The 26,274-nt window shown below is 37.1% G+C and overlaps 1 protein-coding gene across 1 annotated transcript; it reads right to left on the reverse strand.

Moving 5' to 3' along the window:
* Nucleotides 1-533: 533 nt before the first annotated feature.
* Nucleotides 534-15,563, reverse strand: slc2a15a (solute carrier family 2 member 15a). Its single transcript, XM_056760997.1, has 12 exons — nucleotides 15,424-15,563; nucleotides 14,555-14,653; nucleotides 12,771-12,931; nucleotides 11,764-11,888; nucleotides 11,528-11,673; nucleotides 11,298-11,430; nucleotides 10,517-10,704; nucleotides 8,552-8,662; nucleotides 6,437-6,538; nucleotides 6,248-6,323; nucleotides 4,207-4,334; nucleotides 534-1,510 (listed from the first exon to the last, which is right to left on the reverse strand). Exons 1-12 carry the CDS (start codon nucleotides 15,466-15,468, stop codon nucleotides 1,250-1,252), a joined length of 1,575 nt encoding a protein of 524 aa, XP_056616975.1. The 5' UTR covers nucleotides 15,469-15,563; the 3' UTR covers nucleotides 534-1,249.
* Nucleotides 15,564-26,274: the final 10,711 nt, after the last annotated feature.

Raw genomic sequence — 26,274 nt, forward strand, 5'->3', positions numbered from 1 at the left:
AGCATTGCCCAGGGGCTTGAAAGACAAGAAACCCATTCATACCTTAACATGTTCACACAGGACTGGGATAAAAGATGAAATACAATCATCTACATGCATTCAGCTTTATATATAGATGCATTTCCACAATCGGATACAAATCTGAGACTTAAATATAATAAGCCAGCTCTATTCAAGATCTGCCATATGGAGTGCAATATATTAGAGGCATGTCTCAAATGTGGATTTGAATATGGATTGTCATACAGATGTTCGGAATCCATAGGGGAAGGTGAGATAGTCTTCTCTTTAATTAAGCTTTAAATCCGCCTCTTCGTTGAGTTAATGAAGCTCTTGACTGGCAATGGGGCTCTTTTGCAGGAACCAACAGTGTCTGTACCCAGATCCTGCTTTGTAAGCTTTATCACCCCACCCCCTGATGTTCTCAATAAATGGATCACCACAGACTCATTAAAACACTTTTATTTGGTGTGTTATAACATTTAGAATACTTTTAAAATAATTTTAGTACAAGTGAGGTGAAATGTATTTGCACATTAAATAAGCTCTGGGTTTTTTAAATCACATTTCCCATATAAAATACTGTAAAATTCATACATAATATATATTCAAATGTATAGAACAATGCAATGCAAGACGCTTTGGATAAAAGCGTCTGCCAAATACATGAATCTAAATGTAAGTATTCTTCTTATTCAGGTGTCAGTGATAGAAACAGCCACAAATCCACCGATGTTATAAAACAATAGCATGGCACATGTCAAGAGCTTGCATATTTAAAATGATGTGTGCAACTCAAGAAATTGATGCAAGTATAAAAGTCAAAACCCTTTAAAACTCCTAACAATTATATATGGCATGTATGTAAGAAAAATATCTCATAACACAAACATGATAAATAGTGTAAAATGTATTCTGAAATTTCTTTTCAGTACTCGTGTCACAAATTTTCACAAATAATACACATTATATGTTTGTGGCATATGGTTCAAACAAACAAGGTATCACATATATTCTACAAAGCTTTCTATGTTTCTATCATAATCTCACAAACAAGTGATAGAAGGCATGGACCTTCTCGAAGTCTTTTGGTTGCTGTAAGCCAAGTTAAAAAGACAGTTATAATGCAACAGCTGCTTAACCATACCTTTTACATTATTATATGATAGCCTATAATGAATGGCTAAAAACCATTTGGGTGATCGCATATCTTAATTCCTCAAGGTGCTCTCTGGCTTCACATTATAGGTCAAGGACAGGAGGATGAGCTGTCAAATTCAAGTGAACCATTTTCAAGTGATCCATATCCATATCCATTCATCTTTCTCAATTTCAGCTGGTCTGGGTGATCAAGGGCTAGGCTCTCCTCAATGGCATCTTTGGTAGCAAACATTTGACTAATTTCTACAAATGTCTTATTTTTAGTCTCAGGTATAACAAAGTACACATAGACGGCCACAATCAAACACACGACACAAAACACCAGATAGCAGTAGGATCCAGCAGACATCTGTAATACCGAAACAAACATATATTTAAGAGTTTTATTATACAATGAAAACAAAACACAGCAACATCCAATGTTAACACTAGGTGAATAATGAATTGTCTGTCCACCTTATTTTTGAACGCGGAAAGGGCTCTCATGATTATTATATAATCGTCTCATCGCGATTTTTTTTATCTCATCGCGATGGTTACAGATCATCGAAATTATTGCACATCTCTATAGAATTCACTAGGGGGAGCTGTATTGCCTGCATATTTTATATTTTAGTGTATATATTGTAACTAAAATAAGCATGGCAATACTTGTAAAATGTACCACCACAACACAATCACTTAAAAAATATAATACTATTTAAGCTAATTTCAATGTTAAAACCAGCCTTTCAAAATTTTTAATCAACATATAAGTAAAATTGTATTAATGTGAGAAAAAAAACAAGACTAGAAGAATTTCTATGACTGATAGCATTTAAATGGTGACTTCAATTCACTCAGTATTTGGTTGTTGTATTATTGACAGGTAAAGCCTTATATTTATGATGACCCAATTTTTTCTGATGTATTTCCCAGAAGAAAAAAAACAAATGTAATAGTCTAATATTCCAATATATGGTCATTTCAAAGCTGAATAAAAAATGTATGAGAATTAAATGTCAAAGCTCTAAAAAAGGAAATTAACCGTCATAATCACAATGATTTTTTTCGACAATTAATCGTCAGCCAAATTTTATAATCGTGACATACTTCCTTTCTTTGTGTTAAGACGTTCATATTATTAGCCGGCCGGTGAAAAACTATGGAAGTGGGTCGCCCCAGCAGCCAGTCAAAACGCTTTTAAAACTGCTCTGATAAATATTTTTCACACCCACGATGTATTACACAGTGGGAGGATGAAGTGGCCTGATATATCATGTGAGGATTTATTTAATTACTTTGTATTTTCTCTCAGAGTTGACGGGCCTTCGATGCGCAACCATGAAAGCATAGACGTACCAGTAACGTGACACGCACAGTGTGAAAGTCGGTCGAAATTTGTAAATGACAGACCACGAATTCGTGTTTTTAAAATCAGATGTGTATACCAGTCAAAGTGGAGCAAACAGTCCTAGATCCTTACAACTTATAACGGAAGAATGGAGAGAGCAGATTGCTCTTGTATCTCAGCTCTCCACCAGAGCTGCAGCATCCATCACAACTTTCTAAAAACAACTCAAAACATACTAACCAATAATTATCTGTTTTTATGTCTATTAAATAAAGACAATTTTTTATGTTGTTGATTATCTCCCTTGCTTGCTTCAGCTTTAGTCCTCCTATTTAGATGGCCTGGTAAAGGCTAGCAGTAGCTAACTGTTTAGCATGATGGCAAAATGTTAAATGTGCTTTGGATAAAAGCGTCTGCCAAATTAATGAAAATGTTATGCAATGAAAGGGCCAGTCCTGTAACTGTTAAGCAGTGTTGGGTGTAAGTAGTTACTAAGTAATTAGTTACTGTAATTTAATTACTTTTCCCTTGAAAAAGTAAAGTAAGGGATTACTCATATTTTCTGTAATTTAAATACAGTTACTTTTGATGTAATTAAACTAAATACTTTGTTAAATATTTGTGTGTGCAATAGCGTAATTGACTTCAAAATTCATAGTCTTGCTTTAAAATCTGTGCTTTAATGTATAATTCTCACATTTGTAATACTTTGGTCAGTTAATAATATTATTTGAATGAATTCAATAAGCCGTTTCATGTATATTCTTGAATCACTAAACTAATCTAGGTTGATGTAGGATATAGAAAGTAATTAGCAATGAGTAACTAAATACTTTTTGGACAGAGTAATTTGGACAGTAATCTAATTACACTATTGAATATGTAATGAGTAACTAAACTATTAAGTTTTGAACTGCTAAATACATATAAAAATGCTAAAAGCAAAATTTTGACTTAGTTGTGCTAACTCTCTCGGTAAAGTCCTGACTTTGAACGTTTACTACATTAGTTATAGTTTATTAGTTATTGTGGTCAAGAAGGAAATTGTCAAGGGAGAAGGACATCCAGTATGCTAAAATAATTGATGCAAATCATAGGGTGCGCCACACATTCATCTCAGGAGCGTATATTTTGGTCAAAGCAAATGATTGTAGACCTATTTTTGCGTTTGTACCGGCTATTATAGCAACCAACTGCACAGATTACGCTTGTACCTTTGGGTTCCATAATAAATATTAACTTGCTAGTCAAAACAGCACACTTGTCTCACTCGCAATACGACTGTCATTAGCTATAGTGGCTCACCGGAAGTCTAAACACAAACAGCTCAAAAATGGCGGTGCCCAAATTTAGGCCAAAAATAAGGTGCATAATTCAATTGTTAGACGTCAAACAAAAACAATGACAAATGGTCCACAATGCCTACTGGATGATCAGAAACGTGGTCCACCAATCCAGTAATAACGAGAAAACCAGATAGATAATCATAAGACCATGGATAATCAGCTCATGTGGACGCTGTTTCTCATTTAAATACGAAAAGGGTTTCTTTTAAGGCACGACATGATAAACAAAACATTTAAGGGTCTGAAAGACAATGACTCAATTGACTTTAAGTTGATTGCACAAAAATGCAACTTCTTTTAAACATCTGGGTAGCAAATGTAACTACCTTAAAACAAAATAAGACTGCGGTAAATGTTTTACGGTACCTGCAGAAAAGGAAAGATGAAGCCGATAGTGAAGTTAGACATCCAGTTAAGAGACCCTCCAACAGTGTATGCAGCTGGACGATGAGATTGCTTGAAGAGCTCTGCTGTGATCAGGAAGGGAACGCCCGCTAAAATAGAAAAACATCCATACAACTGTCATTCTGTTTCTTTATCCTCTTTTTGGGGCTCTTAACAAAACACGCCTGTAAAACATGGTACTGATGTTGGTGTTTTTTTAACACCCTAATAAAGGCCATAATATAAGGCATAATTCTGAATACATAGAAGTGCAGGCATTTTAAGACCATGCATGTATGGTATGCATTGCTCTTGTGTAGTGCAACAGTTCTTAGTCGGAGAAGATAATAAACTAGCTTTATGAAGAGCTCGTTATCTCAATGTGCAGGAGGCAAAGATTGTTTCACTGCTTAAGTTCTAATCCCTTTTGGTTACAAGTGAAAAATAAGGAGGCACAAGGTGTTATTTCAAATGTAATGAATTCAGGAACAAGCCAAGCGATGGCTTCATTATTTGTGCATGATAATTGCAGCAGGAGGCGTGCTGCAGTTAAATTGATAAGGAACTCTGCTTGTAATTCATTGTTCATGCAGGATTTTGTCTTAAAAAGCCATATTCATCATTGTTTATGAACAATGAGCCATAAAAAATCCTAATTAAAGACGTAATTACACCGATTGAGACTGGGGCCTGAGAATGAATTATAGATTTTGGAGTTGGGTTGGATAATGCATCAACTCAGTAAAGCACTTGTAGTCTCATTCATCACTGCAACAGAGCTACTCCTCTCTGCTCTTATTGTGTGCATAAACTATGATTCTGACAATTACATAGCACTAATAGAGCAAAGTACACACTTTAAAACTTTGAAACTCTGTCAAACTTATTAAGAATATCTTCTCCTCAACTATATTGCTTGAATGTTTATAATGTAGTTTAGCTTTATTTGTATTTTGGAATAGCATTGTAGGCTTGCTTACTGCAGCATACCATACCTACATCTACACTGAACTTAGAGTGTTTTCAAAACAAAACAAAATGTTTTAAAGAATTATGTAATATTTAAGCCAATAATGCTTTTACAATGTTTTATTTCTTTTATAAAATGCAACTTGAAATACCTGCATGTTTTCTAATTCTCTTAATGAAATAATCACCTAAATAGATACTGATAATCATTAAAATTGCAATAACATAATCCTTGTTCAACATTTTACTTATTTCTTTATTTGCCTTTCATGGTAATGTGCATAAATGTTCTCAACACTTACAGTGATTTTTTATTAAATGTCTGAGAGCCTCTGTGTTTTTTTGTACAGACAAAATATAAAACTGAAAACATAAATAAAAAAACTATATATTTTTTATACATAACTTTTACGAAATACCTGCTAAAGCTCAAACAGATCCTAACTGGACTGAGTCTGCTGTAAACAATTGCGATTGCTTTCAAAATCCTACCCCCAGGTGTCGCTATTTCACTACAGGAAGACGTCATCTGGGAATTCAGGGTCAAAGAGCAGACTACTACTCATCCAATTGAAGCATCTCTCTACTGATTGCATCTGAGCATGACTTAAGGGGATGTCGTTTAGATTATTAAGCACATTAAAGTGATAGTTCACCCAAAAATGAAAATTCTGTCATCATTTACTCACCCTCAGGTTGTTCCAAACCTGTATACATTTCTTTATTCTGCCTAACACAAAGGAAGATATTTGGAAGAACATCAGTAACCAAACAGATCTCATACCCATTCACTCCCATAGTATACGTCAGTAGCCATACAGGTCTCATCCCCATTCACACCCATAGTATATTGATTTCTCCTACTATGCCAGTAAATAGGGGATGAGATCTGTTTGGTTACTGACATTCTTCCAAATATCTTCTTTCGTGTTTAGCAGATAAAATTAATTTATACAGGTTTGGAACACCCCGAGGATGAGTCAATGATGACAGAATTTTTCATTTCTGGGTGAACTATCCCAGAGGAAGAGAGGAAGATATATAAAGATCTTACCTGGTCCTATACAGAATCCAGCGATAATTCCAACCACACACCCCACACTCACATATTTCATGAACGACACGTGCGTCTGAGTGAAGCACATAAAATCATGATAAGCCATATCAAAAAGACAAACACATCCAAATAACTATTATAATTACAGTAAAGTTTAACTTCTCGCACAAACTTTATTTCACTTACTTGAAGAATAAGAGATACTGTTATTCCAGCACAACAAACTCCCATGAAACCAAAACCCCCGATTATCAACGGCCTTCGTCCCAGACGCTCAATAGTGAAACACTGCAAAAAAATTGAAGGTGCAACATGGAGGCTCACAAAGTGAAACAACTATCACATTAATTAGTATCCGCTAGAATGAAAGGATGGCTTTTGTCGTTTTTCTGACTCAAATGGTGTGGAAGCATAAAGTGGAACCTCGTATTTTCATTAGACGCTGCCAAAATTGAGAGCCAACACTGTGTGCTGTTGACTTAAAGGCGGGTGCAGCTGACATAAGAATGAATAGCTGTAATTTTATAACCAATCTCCAGCCTTCCTCCCGTGTGCCATTCGCCTCCCAAGTGAGGACCAATTGACACTGACAGCAATGAGTTCTTCTGACTAACAGCGTGCCTCTTCTTCTCCGGCTGCTGCTGGTGCATCACTAAATCCTGGCTAAGCAACGCAACTGGGAGAGAGAGTGAGACCGTGTCTAGCCTTCATTACAGCTCTGAGATGTGACCCAAAGATGAAGCCGGTGAAAACAAGACACATCATTCTCTCTAATACTCATCTTATCCAGTGTTTTTTATGAATGTCACTGCAGCTAAAATACATAACGCGAGCTGGGGAAGATTGAGGGGAAAGCAAAATGAAAACGATTGAGAAGTGAAGAGACGCTCTTCCTTTCCGCTGGTGTTCTCAGCTCGAGTGAACTCAAATAAAAATTCACCATCACTGAAACCCTGTCAAATATGGTGAATAAGGATAAGCTGGGAAAAACATTAAACAGGGGTTACTTTTACTTACAAAATATTTTTTTTTCACATGGCTCTGGAACCATCTAACTGTTATTAAACATGCAAACACTGTGTACTGTTTACTACCAAATGAGTGATTTACCAACAAATTCAAGCATGATAAATATAGTTTTCACCAAAAAGTTGAGTACGAAAACACAATCAATAATTCTTTGTGATGTGATGGAGCTTGTCATGGGCAAACAAATATAGTGGACAAATACTGAATTTGTAAATCTGTACTGGATAATATTGGTAAGTAATTCATTGCATAATTTGACAAAACTAAATAAGACTTTAAAATAGTACCTTCTTGTTCTTTGTTTTGCGTTGTTGACATTTTTTTTCCCACCCAGACGGATAGCTCCATTTTAAAGCCATTGTCATATGTAAAGACGCATATCAACAAATAATGCGCATTTCTTTACCTGCGGCCCACTGCATAATTCGTGTATGTAACAGTAATTAAATAAATTATGTATAAAAAAGGAAATTTCCAAATGATTCTTGTAAAGTTGAATCCGCAAGTTATAAAAATAGTGTAGTGTTTACAGTGTTTTTGATTCGGTACTCTGCGGTACGCAACCTGCGTTGTCTGTGTATAGGAAGGATCTGCTCTGGTTGACGTTATGATTGAGAGCGGATGACTTTATGCCTCTGATAATTGCTCTACAATTCTTTGTCACATTAAATTATCGGAATGTCAGGAGAATGTAGCTACTGGTATATAGTTATTGTTAGTAGTTAAGCATCAAAATCTGTCATGAAGCAACGGACATAATTCTTCTTACATGATTCTTTTCTGGTGTATTTTGCCAATAAAATGTGGAATGAAATACTAAAATTGCAATTCAAATTTGTAAAATTCTAACATTTTCCAGTGGTTATCAAATGCTTTATATCATAAGATAGGACCGAACATTTGGTAATTATGGGACTGCAATATACTGTATTTGCGGACAAAGACATACACTAAGGTTGTATGTTGTAATTATTTAAATGTTTCAGAATTCTTAATGAATTATAAACTTCCAATTTATTAAAACTATTTAGAAGGATATAAATTATATGAGACATATATGTTTTCTATTTACATAGTAAGAATTGCAAGAAAGTGCTGCAGGGTTACATCACAGTAAACTGTGAAGTTTTTAAGTGCAAAAATGTCCCAGATAACCAGATTAGAATTGCATCTAAATTTAGAACTATAAAAAATGGTACATTTTCACATGCACCTGTAAACACTACTCATCAGCTATGACAGAGTAAGCATTACTTGAATAGGAAAACTTACCCCAATAAGGCCTGCGACAATCTCGATAGCTCCAGTTCCTACAGTGGTATACTGGATCTCAGGGGCCGGAATCCCAGCATTCTCAAAGATGTTGTTGGTGTAAAACCAAATCTGGCAGAAATGGAGATACAAGGATGAAAAAAAATCATATAGGCACAGGAAGTGATTTCGGCTTGTACAGGTGGCATATCATGACTATGAGCAGTTACTGTGTACAACACTTTAGATTCAATTTGAGAGCTGGAGGGCTGTGTGTGAGGTTAGGCAGGGGGGTAATCAGAGACAACACAGACGGTTTGAGAGCTGCTGGGAGTGTAGAGGACACACAAGGCCTGCCTCTCTCCTGCTGCTCCTGCTGAAGTCAGCCAAGACTCACCACCTGTCAGCCCCGTTTACACTGACTGCACACACACTAACACACTCACATGGTCACCTGTCTCCTAAGAGCCCTCCAGTCAATGTCATTTAATATTTAAATTTGATCTAAGAACCCCATAGGGCAAACCTAGCTAGTTCTACTTTGATTTGACATCAACCGCTCACGTACTTCAACAGGATTTAACTGTGATTTAAGGATCTGATGTTGCAATTTGAAAGGGGCTTCAAGGTGTTAAAAGGACAACTACTGATCGTTCAACTGCATACACAAACAACATAAAGGGATAGTTTACCCAAATTTATTTATTCTATCATTATTTACACACCCTTAGACCAGTATAAATGTCTTTGTTCTGCTCAACATAAAGGAAAATATTTGGACGAATGTTAGAAACCAAACAGATCTCATCCCCCATTTTTTGCAAATGAAAAAAACTGGGAATAATTAATATGGGAGTCAATGGGGGATGAGATCTGTTTGGTTACTAACATTTGTCCAAATATCTTCCTTTGCGTTCAGCAGAACAAAGACATTTATACCGGTTTGGAACAATCTAAGAATTTTCATTTTGGGTGGTCCCTTTTATCCATCTAAAATTTGAATATGAAAAACTGTTAGTAACAGGCTTGAATGATTTATATTTTTGTTTTAAAAATCTTTTGAATATTTCTAGTGGACGTAGGACAGAGATAAGCACATCCTCATGAAAGAACTCTCTAGTGCTACACTTAATAGACTATCATCAACTGCTACTGCTTTTTAGCACAGATTAAATTACCACAATATCCCATTAATATACCACAAAAATATACCACATTTTTGCATAATCTTTGAAAGAAATTATGATATTTAAACTATGTCTGTAAATAGCTCATATTTTCATTGGCTTTAATTATGGCTTTTGTGGTGCAGAATTTATATGCATCCGTCCTTACAACATTTTAGGATAATATAATCTCCAGGACATTTCTCTTTAGATAGATAATAAATTCTACAATATTTGTAGATTAATTATTATCATTAGCCCAGATATCCAGTTCAAATACTACACACACCATATAAGACATCAATGGCAAGATCAAATGAATGCTGACAAAAATCTTAAAAATAAAATTTTGCATACTGAAAAGAGAAGATATTACTTAAAAGGAATTTATAGGTCCATCAAAATTATATCCGAAAAACTGCTGCCTTAACAATCTTTGTCACAAATAATAAATGCATCTAATTTGCTTGATTAATTGCCTTTATTTATTGCTTTAGCAGGGCAGTGCAAATTAGATTCCATGAACACATTCCTAAAAAATTGTCATTTGTTAAGCTCTGTTGGGTAAAGAATGAGGCTTCTGTCAGCTCTGTATACTCTTAATCATCTGAATAATTAATCTGCACTTAAACTATTTTAAGAAGGTAACACCTTCCCAACAAATAAAAAATTAGCGATCTTTAGCCATTTTCTGTTTCGGCCCATAGTGACCGCTCTGCTGCAAAACTTGGATTTCCTCCTTATTTCCAAGGCACTTTTCTGTCGCAGGTAAATAAGCAATATTTTGTTTAGTCAGCTCTTTCTCTTAACCAGTGCTTACCGCATCAATGCCAGATAGCTGCATGCCGATGTTGATAACCATCACAGAAAGGACCTGCCAGCGAACAGTGCGGTCCAGAAGCAGCTGCCAGACAGACAGAGTCGCCACTGACGACAGAGAGCGTTGCTCCTCCTGCATCTCCTCTATCTCTGCCTGGATGTCACATTTAGCCCTGTACCATTTTAGCGCTGGACCAACAAACAGAAAATAAGGTTTCATGCCAATGTATATCAGGGATTGGCAACAATTAAACAACCTTTAAACAAAAAAAAACCCATACCCAAATAAACCTCATTGAGCAACCTACCGGAAAGGCCAGTTTATTTAGTTTACTTAGATATAAGTAAATAAAACAAACAACTACAAGGAAGGCTCACTGTAAAATGTATGTAGACGCTAGGGACTTAGCCTTGTTATAATATACAATATATAAATATTTATGTCTTTTTGATGATAATAATTTCTGCTGGAATGTAAATATTTAAATTGAATGATTATCATCATAATCAGAATTTTGTAATGTTTTTTTACAAAAAAAATATATATATGCATTTTCATTGCATAGGATGTTAAAACTTGTTTTCAATGGTATATTTCCTATATTAATGTTTGTCTTGAAAACCTTACAAAAGTTTGCTAAGATAACTATTTTATCTATTTAATTTTTATTACAATTAATTTACTGGTGATAATATAAGTAAATAAATTATACTGGAATATTGGGAACAACAAATATGTGATGTAGATATGACACATTTATACGAAAAAGCATTTCTCTCACCAGTGATAGTGGCATGAACGTTGTGCTTCTCAATCAACAGGTACCGTGGACTTTCTGGAAACCATGGTAACAACATCAGCTGGATGAAGGTGGGGACAACCACAAGGGAGAGGAACAGAGGCCAATGCTCCTCCTGCCAATCAAAGCGGCACAAATCAAAATATTGTATGGAGCTTAAACCTACTTCATTAGAACATTAACCACAAACACATTATAGATGTATGTTTTACCTTTCCCAAAAGTTCATGCAGGCCCAAGACTTGAGCTGAAAAAACCCCAATGCAAATGAATATGCTGGGTACAAGCCCCAGGAAGCCTCTTAAGTTTTTAGGAGCGATTTCTCCCAGATACATGGGTACCACGCTAAGAGAAATACCTGAGTGGAGATTATAAGCACATTAGAGATCATTTAGGTTATTTGAAACCCTATTCTGCCAGACAGGTTTGTTTTTCAGTTGGGCCATACCTGAATGTATTCCTGTTACAAAACGACCAAAGATGACCATTTCGGGTGAGCCGCAGATCCTGCTGAATCCCATGAGCGTTCCGGCTAGGAAGACCAGTCCAGTGGAGTTGACCACTGTTCCTTTCCTGCAAAAGCAAACAGTGTGGAGTCCAGGTCTTGCACTGCTCATTAAGCTGGGACAGTCATGCTCAATAGCCAGCCACCTGGGAGTTTAACTATCAAAACCAGATAACTGATGTTCCATGACAGTGCTGGCGGGTGAAATAGCTGCCTTCCTTGATTAGTTCTATCAAGTTGTAAACTTTCCTCCTGATTTACAGACAGCTTCACCGTGTTCTGCGTTATGATCACTTCGCTGCGATAAAACATTTTGCAGGACTGAAATTGATTAGAACAATAAATAGGGTCATGAATCATCGTCTTTCATTTGCATTTAAATGTCTGCAGTCAAATCTTGTGGCGCCACTCAGAGACACTCACAGACAGAAGTTCCAGAGTCCTTGAAAAGCACAGAATAAAAGTGTAAGCTATGGTGCTATGCTTATAGTCAGGACTGGATTATGGATCCTCAACATGATTTTGCTAGTGAATTTTTCTAATTCTTAGCCAAATTTCAAGCCTTTGTTGAATCGGATATGGGGAAAGTGATGGGGTGTGTGGGTGTTGGAGGGGATGCTAATATGTGCGCCCATTGTATCACAGAGACACTGTACATTTATTGAACAGCTCCGTCCCGACACAATGGGATACTTTCACAGTTATTTAACATATAAATTGTATCTGTGGTCATTTGAGAGTTGGGGAGAGTCATGAACAAAGAGCCCAGTCGTTTCCAAAGTGCAAACAGGGCCATTTACAAGGCAAAGGCAAGGTTGTTTGGTGCGGTCAGAGGGGTCAGGTGGGGTGACAGATGAGAAACAATCTACCTCAGTGGCCTTGACACTCTGAGGAATTCCTGGCAGAGTGGCCACATTGTACCAGATGTTATGGGTCTCCTACCGACTTACCTTCCAAATCTGGTCACCAATGTGCCAACCATCAAGGAACCGATGAGGCCTCCAATAGCGAACACAGAAACAGTGAGTGAATACATGAGCGTCAGGGCCTCTTCGTTGAGTCCAGTTCCATTCCGACTTACAACTGTACGGTTATAAAAGTCTTTAATGTACTGCAATGTGAGTGACAGGAAAGAGAGAGACAGAGAGATAAGATATTTAAGTAGAACACATATACTTGTAATCTAACACACATAGCACTGTAAAATGTATTCATGCAGGATCTATTGACGGAAATGCAATATAATATACATAATTATGTCTTGAGGTGTAAAATGACCGTACACAGTGATGCGTTCTTTTTTCATTACTTTAGAATGAGCTATTTCTATCTACATATACCCCGGGTCCCCTTGGATGGAATTCGCCTTGTTGTTTCTACAGTAGCCCTAAACGGACGAACTGCTCTACAGATCATTTCGTAAATACGTCATCTCCTTCAGCAAGAAGCGAAAACGTGCCAACATCTTAGTCCTGTGTCAGCCACCGTAATGCTTCAGAAGGGAGAGGTGGTGTGAGCCGTTGGTTGCAATTCGCAACCTCACCACTAGATGTCACTAAATTGATACACTGGACCTTTAAATAACCACTTTCAAATACAACATTCAGTTTTTCCCATCAAGAGTTAACGTTTACACATTAAAGCTTCTAGTATGGCACAAGTCTATAGACTTACAGGACTGTCTTGTGACAAGCACTCCTTGCTCTTTTTCTATGTCACACTATGTTTCCTTTGGCTGCACTGTAAGGTCAAAGCTAATTTAATTCTAGTGTATCCAGATCATTCCGTTCCAAATGAATGTAATCTGAAACACTACAGTTTCCATAATACAGTGGAAAAATGTGTGTGACTGTCTGGTCAGTGTAGGGCACCCATCACAATCTTTCCATTCACTAAATCCTGAACTACAAAAAAAGGCTGTGTCATTGATAATACTGACTGTTCTTCTGATATTTAAATATATAGGATTTTCACTTGTAATGTTTAGATTTTTGTATTTTCATTAGTACATGTTGTTCCAAGATGAACAACACAAAAGAAAGGCACTTAAGTAGGGTATATAACAGCCAGTCAGGAGACAGGAAAATTTAAATATTTTCATCATTAACAGGCTAATGGGGCAGGGCAAATAGGTCCCTACTTATATACATGAAGAGCTGCTAGAGGCAACCACTGCAGCACAAAATGCCTGACAAGCCAAGATGAACAAATAACATCGAACTGCGTCATCTATAAAAAACATGAAAGTGAGGCTTCGACACTTTGTTTCTTCAACTTTCTAAGGAAAGGAAAACTATGAAACTTCCCATGTCTCATGTCCATTGCTGTGCAAACTTAGCTCTCATGTTAAAAATATTTGTGTACTGTATATAATGAAAGAAAATAGCCCTGTATATGAAATACTAGAATTTTAAATATTAATTCACGTTGGTATCCCTGAATTCAAGCATTCACAATCTATAACAAGAATGTATAGAATGTTTAGAACCATGTTAAGTAGCCTAAATTCCCTGGGATCCTGCCTCAGTAAAGCTTCTGTTCAGGTCACTATGTTTGTTCTCACTCCCAACCTATTGTGAGGTTTTGCCCCAGACTTGCATCTCTCTGCTGAAAGCCAATCAAAAAAAGGCACAGGACTGGTGATGACTCGAAATGTATTAGAAATGATTCCAACTGATTTACTTGTTTTGATGAGCTATTTTGTACAATTGTATACAATTTGTGTAGTCCTTACCCCAGCAGGTGAATTGACCACAGCTAGATTGTATCCATAGAGCATAGAGCTACCAAAAGATGTGAGTAAAGCCACTGCCAGCAGGGATGAGGTAAGGTGCTATTGAAGAGAAATATGGTTACAAAACTATAAATACATAGGCCTACTGTACTTAGAATTAAGATTTAGAGAAATGTCAAAAATGAGGATTGTATATTTAATTTGATTGTATGAGATTAATATACCCAAATATTTATTTGTTTTGGACTGGGAGAACAAATATTACTGTATGTACTGCATTTCATAAAGATAATATTATTGTATTGTGTTCTGTTTTAAACCGACATCTTTGACCAACAACAAAGTTGAAGCTACAGCTCAAGTCAGAAGAGGAGAGAACAGCTCTTTCTCACATTGAGATATCAGTCTTAACGCTTTAAATCATATGCGGAAAACCTAATTTGTCCAACTAAGTGGACAGACGCAGTTGATAATGTATCGCCTGCACGTGAGGAAAGATCCTCGAAATGTCTTCTGATATCAAATTATCCATTTATATAATTACATTTTCTAAAGACAATCATTACATTAGAATTATTACACGTATTACCGATAATACTACATATTTTAAGACATGCCAAAACCATCTACCAAAATTCAATAGCTTACTAAAATATAACTTTATTTTGTTAACATAAAGACGTCATTTTCATCCTACACATTTTAGAATACTACTACTAAAGATGACACGTAACGTTACGTGTTATCAAAGTTTAACAACTAAACGGCTACAATAATAACACAGCAAAACCTTCAGAAACTCAGAGCCATCACAAAAGTAGCTTGTGGCATAAAATAAAATGTCTCAGTGACGAAAATAGTGAACTTACCGAACTTATTGCGCCCGGCGTCGTGATTAAAACTTCTTCAGCCATTTGATTCTTGTATTTATTTATTCAGCAAATAAAGATAAAGACGATATGTATGTCAAGTTTAGTTTGTACTGGCCGGATCTCGGTGCTACCGGTTCATCTCTGACTTCATCTTGGACACTTGATAGACATCTACCCGGCTCGTATGATTGACAGCGTGGATGCAATCCTGAACTCCCGCCTCGCTTCCGGCCAGTGGCGCGAGACATTTAACAAGACCGGCCTGTGTACTCACATGATACTCAACAACGTGATTCCTGCGAAAATCAATTAGTTAAGTGAATTTACAAAGACTGCAGTGACGAGATCGAGGGGGCCGTGGAAAATGCTGTAGTGAGAAATCCACAAAGACGGCACATAAAACAAAAATGCGATGTTTGAAGGATTTGGCGAACCAAAATCGTCGTCAAAAGCGTTATTGACTTCCATTAGTGTCAGTTCAGCAAACTCATTCATAACGAGTTAAGTCCGTTTTAAAGTCCGTATTGCTCCTCTTTATTTAACTACTCATTCTCGTTGTTGTAATTGTGGTAACCAGAGGAAATTCAACGGATTAATGATGAAATCAAACGTCCAATCTGTTCAATAGAGCGTTGAAATGAGTTTCAGTCTGGAGTTAGTTGTCCAAAAATCAAACAAAGAATATCTTAGCCAGCCTAAAGCTGTTTTGAATGGTTTTCACGTGTGTTATACATAATATAGTTGTTTTGGTTGTGTACAATTTTGGGGTTAAAACCAGGTTGGAGAACATGAAACTGTATGTGGCCTATTTATTTATTGACCACTTCAACACTGGTTTTTCATACGTTTGTGTAGTGTTGTGTTTGTGTAGTGATCAGAGAAGTGCTCTCTATACATACATGTATATATGAGAATAGGTAATTAAAATATGTGTGGGTACCTGTATGTTTTTTATGAAGAGAAAATGTTATAAATGTCTTTTTAATATGTTGGTAAACTGTTTTTTATTTTCGGTATTTTCATGTGTGCGTGCGTGTGTATGAATATATATGTTTCTAAGGCAATCTCTTGTACGTTAACATGTTTTTCTAATACATGTTTGATGCACATTTTGAAATTGTTTTCAACAATCATATAACTGCACTAGAGGTTACAAGTTATTAAGTATGAATCGCAGGGAAAGTTCCTTATTGGCTTGTGTTTTCCTCAGGGGCACCAAGGTCTGACTGAGCTGTCATATGACTGTGAACATCATCATGCTCTTTAGTCAAAATCAATTATGTTTTAAAATATTATGTCCATAGATTGAGGAAAGCACATGATATGAAAATATACCTATCCAGTGTTCATTTTGGTCAGGGTTGATTATGATGTTAGAAGCCTTTTGGCTTCGCATTTTTTGTATTACATATTACAGTCTCTACTTGCATTGATTTAGTAACATTAACTATCACTTAAAGGTTAAGGGTATCCTACACATGTTACTTTTACTCAAACTGTGTTATATTTCGGCATCTGCATAGTGGGCACCCTTTACCTGAAATTAACAAAAATGTTATTTCATAACATCTTGAGGTCTCACTGGGAGGCTGTTTAATGTTAAAGGGGTCATATGGCGTGAATTCTTGTTTTTCTGTGTATTTGGTGAGTTATAAGTTGCCCATGCATGTATTAGACACGTTAAATTGCAAAAATTAAAGTGTCGGAACAAGAGATGCATTTTATCGAAAAGCGAATGCTCACCCAGACCTGCCTGAAACGCCTTGTGTAACCACACCCCCACAAATCTACTTCAGTTTGTGGTATGATTTGACTAAGACCACCCAAATGTAGGTGTGTAAGGTGTCAGTCCATTACATTTCAGTCACACGGGGGCAGTATTCAACCAATCACTACGCACTGGTTAACTGGCCAATCGGCCAATCATACCACACCTCGCTTTTCAGCAATGAGCTTTGTAAAAATCCACGTGTTTAGAAACATGAACGGAAAATATAGCGTGTATACATTGCATTACATCTAAAACAAACGATAATATTCGTTTTAGCCGTGTCATTACGACCGCTTTAAGGAATTGCCATCTATGCTGGCTTCATATTGGCTCCTATTTTTTCTCTATTATTCTCTCTTTCTATTTGAATAGAAAAAATATTACAGTTCTCCTAACCTGTAAATTAAATTAAATTAAATTAATGTAAATTATTTATATTAAAAAGTGATATGGAGATTTGCTGACAGCACACTGCACAGGTCAGTGAGCTCACATCCTGCCTGCTTTGTCTGTAGCTAACTTAACATGTGAAGTACTTTTGGAAGCAAGTTGAAAACCGCCCAATCAATGCTTGTTGTATGTATGTATGTACATGTAAAAATTTTGTACTTTAAGTCTGCTTTTGTTATAATGGCAGTGTATAGTTTGTAGCTGGATGAAAGCATGCTCTTTACATGCATGATTCCCTCGGTGCCCTCTCATTCTCTTCCCGTGCTACTAGTACATTTGACTGTGGTGTATGGTTGATTGTTTGTGGTGTGCTCTTATAATGTTAGGTTTAATGTTGTGTACTTGATCAGGTTAAGAATGACTTAGATTGATGGTTGCCCTAAACCTAATATTATCCTTTCCCCTCATGGCTGATGAATATAATCAGGGACAGCAACTCGCAAGCTAACAGCAGGTTAGATTCTTCCAGATTAATGATGATGTTCTCTTAGAGGCTTTGTTTGTCGCCAGTTGCTTTTAAAAATCACCTCAAAGCTTTTTCTGTTCAACAGTAATAGTCAGCTGAGAGTTGATAAAAAGCAATATTCTTCCGAGAATTGACCTGTAAGTAAAACCACTGAAGCCCCCTTGTGGCCACCTCATTTACATAAAGCTTGCAAAAAGCAGGGATGTGTTCTGTAATAATTTAGATAACAATTGAGTAATTCAGCGTAATGTGTTCAAAAATCCTCATTTTCCAGAACTTGCTGTAAGAACTGCTGTTTAGCAAATAATCTGCGAGGGCATCGCACAAGCACAAGTGAATGTATCAAATCACAGAGGATACATACAGGGGCTTCAAAAGGCTCTAAACTCAAGCTGCCGCATCTGCGAGCCTACATACATCACTCTGTTTATCGCCGCCACTGCTAATTGAACATAGGCTCACAGAATGGTACCCCCATGTGTTCCATAGCGCCGCGACGCCATTGGCTGTTGTCGCGGCGACGCAGCCATTAATGAGACAGGGCCGGGAAGATGGATTACCCGGTGCCATATTGCCCATCATCCCCAATCAAGAACCACCCATGGAAATTGATTGTTCTAATTTGCTCTCATTATTATTATAATACCCGGACAAAATAACACACACGGCTCGCTGTCAAAGCCGTGAAAACCAGCCATTAGTTATGGGGGAGACAGCAAATGCGTTTTATGAGTTTCGCAGTTAGTTGAGACGTTGGATGCAAACACATCTTAATCAGATTTCCCCTCCCTTCATCATGGTGATATAGCATCTCATTATCTCCACCTCAGAGTGTGGTGCAAGAGAAAGAGTACACATCCATTTATACTTTAATGTCAGTGTCACAGTTTTGCTGTGTGAGTAATGCCTTGAACTTTCCGTGAACAGGAACAGTAGCAAATGCTGATTCAAATGCCAGAAGAATGGTAGCAAGCAGAAAGTAGAAAATGAAAAACCCATACTGAAACCTAGCCAGGTTAAAACCGTTGCCGTTTTAATGGAGTCCAAAAAAATATGCGGTTAAATTCTTTGTGGTTGATAACTTTATGCTCATCTCTCATAAGGCTTCTTGTTGTTTTTAACATACTCATCAGCTTTCTTCGGACAGTGTAGAGCCTCTCTTCTGGTGCTTAGTATCCCATCTAACCAAAAAGAACAAATGGTCAATACTTTAGGATGTGTCATGCGGGATGACTATAATTAGTCCATCCTCCAGTTCAGCCAATGATGTACATCATAAATGCTTTGTCTCCAGAGCCAGATTAAGTCTGCAGCCCAGCCTTGCTCCCAAACCCTCTCTGCTTACACTGCACTCTGTCTGTCTCATGAGTCCCTCTCATTATATATGCAAGAAGTTATAAGGCATAGAAACGATCAAAGCAGGCTACGATTATGCATCCCTAATCACAAACTAGCCCCACGAAACCACGGCGGTCTCGCCCTTTTTATTAGCCGATGGTGAGGAAACGTTAGGTAAATCAGTTGAAGATTACACCTCAGATAGTTTTATGACAGAGCCAGGAGTCCCATCAGGGAGAAATTTCTAGCGTGGTCAGCAGCATATGAATGGTGGGGGACATCGTCTGGAATTAGGGCTGTAATTTAAAGCAGTCTAATTACAACAATCATTTACATCTAGGCTTTTACTTGGGTCGCAATGTAATAAGATTAGCAATGTGAACGGAGAGGTTTCTGTGTCTTTTTTTTTTAAATTAGGCAAAATATAGTGAATTTGAGGAACGTTGGTAGAGGTAGTCTATGCATTTAAGGAAAAGTTCACCCAAAAATGTATGTTTTGTCATTCTTTACTCCTCTTTTGGGGAACACAAAGGGAAGTTGTCCTAGTTTTATTCAAGCCATTCTTGTCCATAAAAAATAATGTCGGGATCTGTCAATCTCCAAAATGACACAAACGCGCTATAAAAGTAGCATAGTTGTACAATGTGAAGATAACATAATAAGGATACAATAAATTGTTATGGTACAATAAATAATTTGTTAATAAATTGGACATCAATTTCAATGTCTGTCTTGTATACTTTGGTTTTGGGTGAGCTTTTCCTTTAAGAACCCCATTTCTAAATAATAAGCACCAAGATCTATCACTGCTTACATAAGAGTTATGGTAAAAGTTTCTTTGCTAAGTATTTGATGTTAGTTTGACACTGTTTGATTTATGCGTTTATACGCATTGTGTGGAGACCCTTGTGTGTCAGCCCGTGGGCTGTGAAGTATGGTGTAGATCCATCGCATTGTCCCGTTCTCCTGTTTTCCCGACAGGGCCCACTGTAACCTTCAGCCCTACAGGGGAGAGGCTTGTAAATTACCACTGGAGTTTTCCCCCTTACCCCTGCTGTCATCATTTCATTAACCCCATCCTGATCTCCTCCGACCTTGACTGCTTGCTTTCACTCACAGGGGAATGGCCTCTCTCTCTCTACCCTGCTTTCTTACTTACTTTCTGCCAAACTGTGTTGAGCTGAAGCCAGTACATATGTCACCCACAGAACCACTGTGAGGTGCACTTCTTTTTACAGGGAAATGTATGAATGTATACTCAGATATGGCTAAATGACACGGAGACGTTAAGGATGTCTGAATGTTTGTTATGTGTATTTATACGCAGAATATTTCTTTTACCCTAATTTGTATGAATATATTTTACGTGACTTTGGGTAAAATAGTGTAATTGAGCAAATTTACAGTAAGCTTGAATGCTGTGTATTGTACTGTAGAAGAGAGATGGATATGGATACATTTGGTTCAGTTCAATCACTTTTTTCTGTTGATATATGAGAAGATATTGATTGAATTGTTTTTGGACTTCAATAAAATGTTTCTTATATGTAAAGATTTTGATCTGAAGGTTTAATGAAGCTTAAATGTCTAAAATTAGTTTAGTAGACACAAATACAATTTTGCAAACATACATATTTGTCATGACTTCTTCACATTTAGATTTAGTCATTTAGCAGATGCTTTTATCCAAAGCGAAAACATAAGGACAACAAAAAGCATAAGTGCAGTAAAACTGTTCTCATATAGCCTACTACAGTATACAAATCTACGTTTTTTTTTTGGAGTAAAAAAATAGAAGTCAGAACTTATTGGTCAGGTGCTGATGGAAGAGATTTGTTTTCAGCCAATTCTTACAGATGGCTTCAGAATCTGCTGATCTTGTAGCATCGGGTGGATCATTCCACAAATGTGGAACCGATCCGAAGAAGATACGTGAATTTCTAAAATATTATCTGAATTAATATACACTATCACTCAAAAGTTTGAGTTGGGGGTGCTTGAGTTAAATGTAACTTCTGATATGACGCTCTATTCATAAATTCGTTTTTAGGCATTTTAGGAAAATGCAGAATAAAGTTTAATAAAGAAAATGTTTAATAAAATACATAATTATGCTAACATGTTAGTTTCTTTCATTACAAAACTGACATTTATATTTCAATAAAAAAATAGACTTGATAACACTGAAGTTGTTCAAATATAAGATTTGAGAAGTTTACCGTTATTCTAAAATGGGCAAAAAATAAGTGAGTTAGTAAAAGTGAGATAATGTGTAAAAGTGTGTAAGTGACCCTACACTTCTATACATTAGTGCTATTTATATCTACTTTTCATGCATACATATTAGATTTGGTGATAGTTGACAATAAATGTGATTTGATATCCCTTATAAATATCTTCGATCGTACCCGTCTTCAAAAATGCTATTGTAATGTTTTGTGGGCTTTATACCTGCACACATTTGGCAAGCAGTGGCACATTTGGCACTCCTGAGGTGAATAAAAATAGGCCATTGCCATTGCCAATGGGACATTAGTTTACGTAAACTTCATGTGTGAAAACTCATGGGGAAAATTCCCCGTCCTCTTCCTGCGAAGTGATACATCAACGTACAGCTCTCCCATATATCTTTTGCAGAGATGCAAGCCCCTCGTGCTCCCGTTTGCTCCATCCTCACATCCTGTTCTGTCGACACAATGGCTGGAAGCAGGTCGGAGTGTAAGTGTGAGCGATATTGCTGATGCTGCTAACTCTCTGCCTGCAGCTGCCGCATTCAAACCTCCTTCGTTCCTTTAGAATTTATGCACTCACTCAGCAATGTTATTACAAGTCAGAGTTTATTGGGAAATTGTTACATTATGTGAAGTGTCTAACAAATTGCTTATGCTCCTGTAATTGGGTTACAACAGGCGTGCTCTCCCATTGGTGAGATTAGCCAGCCTGGGCTCCCACCGATCTCACAACCCAAGCAGTAATTTTATTTGTCTTGCCGTGCTCTCCCTCTCCTAACAACATGGCTTTCTCTGCCTCCTTGCCAGATGTCTGTTTGGAGGAGCAGGCTTGTTTTTGGCCCCTGACAACGCAATTACAGCCCCGTCGATTGTTGTGCGTGTGCATTAAGTACCTCCCCCAGAACGAGGTCGATTAATGAAGGGGCTCCTCGGGGCCGAAGAAAAAGCCCCAGGCACCTACACACAGAGGAGATGAGCTGATGTTTAGGGTCAGGCAACGACACATGCTCCATGTTAATGCAGATGTGTATTGTACTGTATGTGTGTACTGTATATGAGAAAATGGATACCGTGGGATGGTTTCAACACAGTTTTGTATGCATCACCTTATGAGTTTAATGTTGTGAGTGGCATCATTCTTCACAGCTTCAAGATTTCAGAGATTTTCACGTTATACTCTCTCACATGTTCTAACACCTATAGGTATAAAGTGAGACATAGTATTAGCCATCTCTTTGCCCCTACCAGGCCACAATGATACAAGACTGCTTAGTTGTTTGCTTGGTTTGCATTTCTGAAGTGTCTCTCATAGTAAAGTGAAGGTCCAAAATCACAATTTGCAACAGTGGATTAAACACTGTTCTGTTTGGCTGTAATTGTGTTGCTTCACACTATATTTTTGTGTTCAGTGTTTCCACTGCAGGACATGGTGTAATTATGTTGGCAGGTATGTACATATTATTTAATCTGATAACAATAGCTTTTATATCCCTTTTGTTAAAGTCCAAAGTACACATGTGCTGCTAGTGTATGTGTTGTAGACCACCAAAACATAAAACATAATTCCGAGATATGCCATAGAGTGTGCATGGATTTATTAGGCAAATCTTACTTAGCAGATCAGTTTCTTAAATGAAAAAAAAATAACAAAAAATAAAACTCATAAAGAGAATCGACCCTGTCTGTAAGGTATATGAAGACTGAAAATGGCTTAATTTTTATAATGTTCTCCTGACAAGAGATTATCCAACAAAGTAATGGCAAATCAATAGGGACTTAAGTTGTCAGAAGAAACAGATAACATACTAAAAGGGATTGATTAGATGAATTTTCTCGTTTTATGAGAAAGTCTATACCAAAGGTAGCTGCAAAGCTTGTTAAATAGGGGGCATAGTTATCCTTGCAGAAGATAACATATTAAAGAGCTGAAGGCAGATTGGTGAGAGGGAAGAGACAGACTGAAGTGAAGAAACTGCTGACCTGTGCGTTTTTGTCTGAAGTTGAGCTGATTTATAACGATGGATAAGCTTTGTCTAAAGGGGAAGTGAACGATGACTCCATGTAAATTATCTTAAATGAGATATCAGAGGCTGTTGTCACAGTGGGAGACCTTGCAATGAAGAAACTGAGATAGCTCTTTTGATTTTGTCCATTACAGAATGATGCTCTGAACGTGAAGCTATTCCTTACACGTGAGGCTAACGTGTTTATCGATTCAGTTTTTCTGAATTGATTGAATGATTATTTATGGGTATGTGTTTAGGTCAAATCCTCATTTTCGTTCATTCTGTGAACTACTAACAAAATTTCTGGAGGAACAGGTCAAAATTTTTTCAGACTTCAGTGCTTTTCCCTTTGGTTTAAGGATGCTTAGCACCCTCAAGCACCCTTGTAGAACCGGGTCTGAATAAGACCAACACGTTTTAGAAATCCCACAAAATTCAGTATAGTCATTGCAATGGTATACATACACAGTAACACACATTTTTAGGGATTGTGCTTTTAAAGGTATCGTTTTCTGCTAAAAGCCAAACAGCTGCGCTTCTGCAGTGCTTCATGTAATTGTCTTGTGAATATGGGTGTAAACAACTGTCGCCAAAACACGCTACCACTGATTGTATTTAGATGCGCAGATGTTAAAGTCTTTATGTGAAGGGCTTATCATTTCAATAAAACAGTGATTACTGCAGGTTTTCAGTCGGAGGAATGTGCACTATCAGAGCATTCTTTTCCAAAGGAAATTTAGAGAGTAAGTAATAATGTTTTAGCTTTTCTTCTCTGTTTAATTTACAGATAATATTTTCATTGTAATGCACCTTCAAAAAATTTTATCTGTTCAGTCACAGCCTCAATCTTCTGCCCAGATCTTCCTCTATGGTCTTGATCAGTCTATTGAATAGATTGTGGAATTTTGGGTGACATCTGGTCGCTGACTGTTCAAAGTGTAACAGCTGTTGCTCCCCGGGATGACGTTCATCTTCCTCATAGCCGTGTGACACTTTAAATGTTCTTGTCTCCACTCTTGCTACTCAAAAACTCATTGAGTTGTCACTAACCAAGTCTGATGCTCACGGAGTGCTTTGACCTTCCGTTATGTGTGTCTGTAGGGTCAGGAGTCGAGTGGCTGTTGTTTAGTCTTTGAAGAAGAACATTTAAATCGACTTGTTCTATCGTGTGGTTACTTGAACAGTTAACATAGATAAATAATGTATTAAATAGTGATGTTACAATAATACCGCAATAGCAAAATTGCCTCAATATTATCATAGTCACATGACTGAATGAAATGATAGGTCTTCCGTACCTTTTACATAAAGAGAGTTAAACAATATAGTAGATATAAGCACTGCCAAGGTCCAGGTGGTGCAGTTTTTTATTTTATAATAGGGAGTTTTATATCATTTGAGCTATAAAGAAAAGAGGACAGGATATGATACGGTTCATTTGTACATCATTGAAATGTTCAATAATTGCTTATCAAACACTTTTTTCAAAGTGTGGTTTGTCAGTTTAAATATCGCAATAAATATTGTACGGAAGGTATTACACTGAGGTACTATTGTACAGTGAGATTGTGATACCGTTACAGCCCTATTATTAAAAATGTAAAGTTGTATAAATGTTCTTAATAAATTTATATATATATATATATATATATATATATATTTTTTTTTTTTTATATAATATACAATATACAATTTTATATATATATATATATATAAACACAAAAATATTTAATATTATTATTTTTATACAGCATAAATATATACAAATATACAAAATTGTTATCCAGGAACAAAACTTCTTTTTAAGTGTCACCTAAGTGTCCAAATAGTTGTTTGGGGCTACTGTTTGTGTATATCCATTGTGTGTTAATAATTGTTTAGTGTTCTTTGTTGCTCTTTTGTAGCTGTAAATGGAGTGTTTTTATTAAGTGTTCCTTTAAAGGACTTGATAAATAGTCTCCATATTGTGAAAACCTGGTGCTGATTTCTCACTATTGTGTTGCGTCCCTCCTCCACCAGATCTGTTCTCCCTTTATGAACTCTGCGATGAGACGACACACGCTGCTCACTTCATTTCAACAGGGCTCACTGTCAACCCCAACAAAAGAGTCTGACCCCCGCGCCACCTCCTCTCCAAAGATTAGGGCAATTCCCCATGCAAATGTCTTGTGCTCAGCCCAGTGCATCTCCCCAGCGCCTTTAACAAATCCAGCTTTGACTGATTACGCCCTGACAGCTCCAATGTTGGCTCACTTACACAGATTGACATAATCATTAGGGGGTGGGCTGACCCGGACCCAAAGCTCCCCGTTTTATCTGTCGGAAAGTGGCCCCTCCCATTTCTCCATTATTTACCGAAGCAGCTGAGAGCGAAGCGCACAAAAAGAGGCCGAACCCCACGGTCCTTTCCTGCCCACCCCTAGCATTCATCATCCTGAAGTTAATTGGTGTGGGCTTTAAGCAAATTTCCAACACTCAAACCATCAGCCTGCTGCCTGAAGACGCAGCGCAGAACGTGACTGCTGACCCGCCGCCATACGTTGCCTATTGATTTAACTGACGAAGCAGACCGCTCTGATAGAATTC

This window comes from Triplophysa dalaica, chromosome 11 (genome assembly GCF_015846415.1).
Source record: "Triplophysa dalaica isolate WHDGS20190420 chromosome 11, ASM1584641v1, whole genome shotgun sequence".
Taxonomy (NCBI): Eukaryota; Metazoa; Chordata; class Actinopteri; order Cypriniformes; family Nemacheilidae; genus Triplophysa; species Triplophysa dalaica.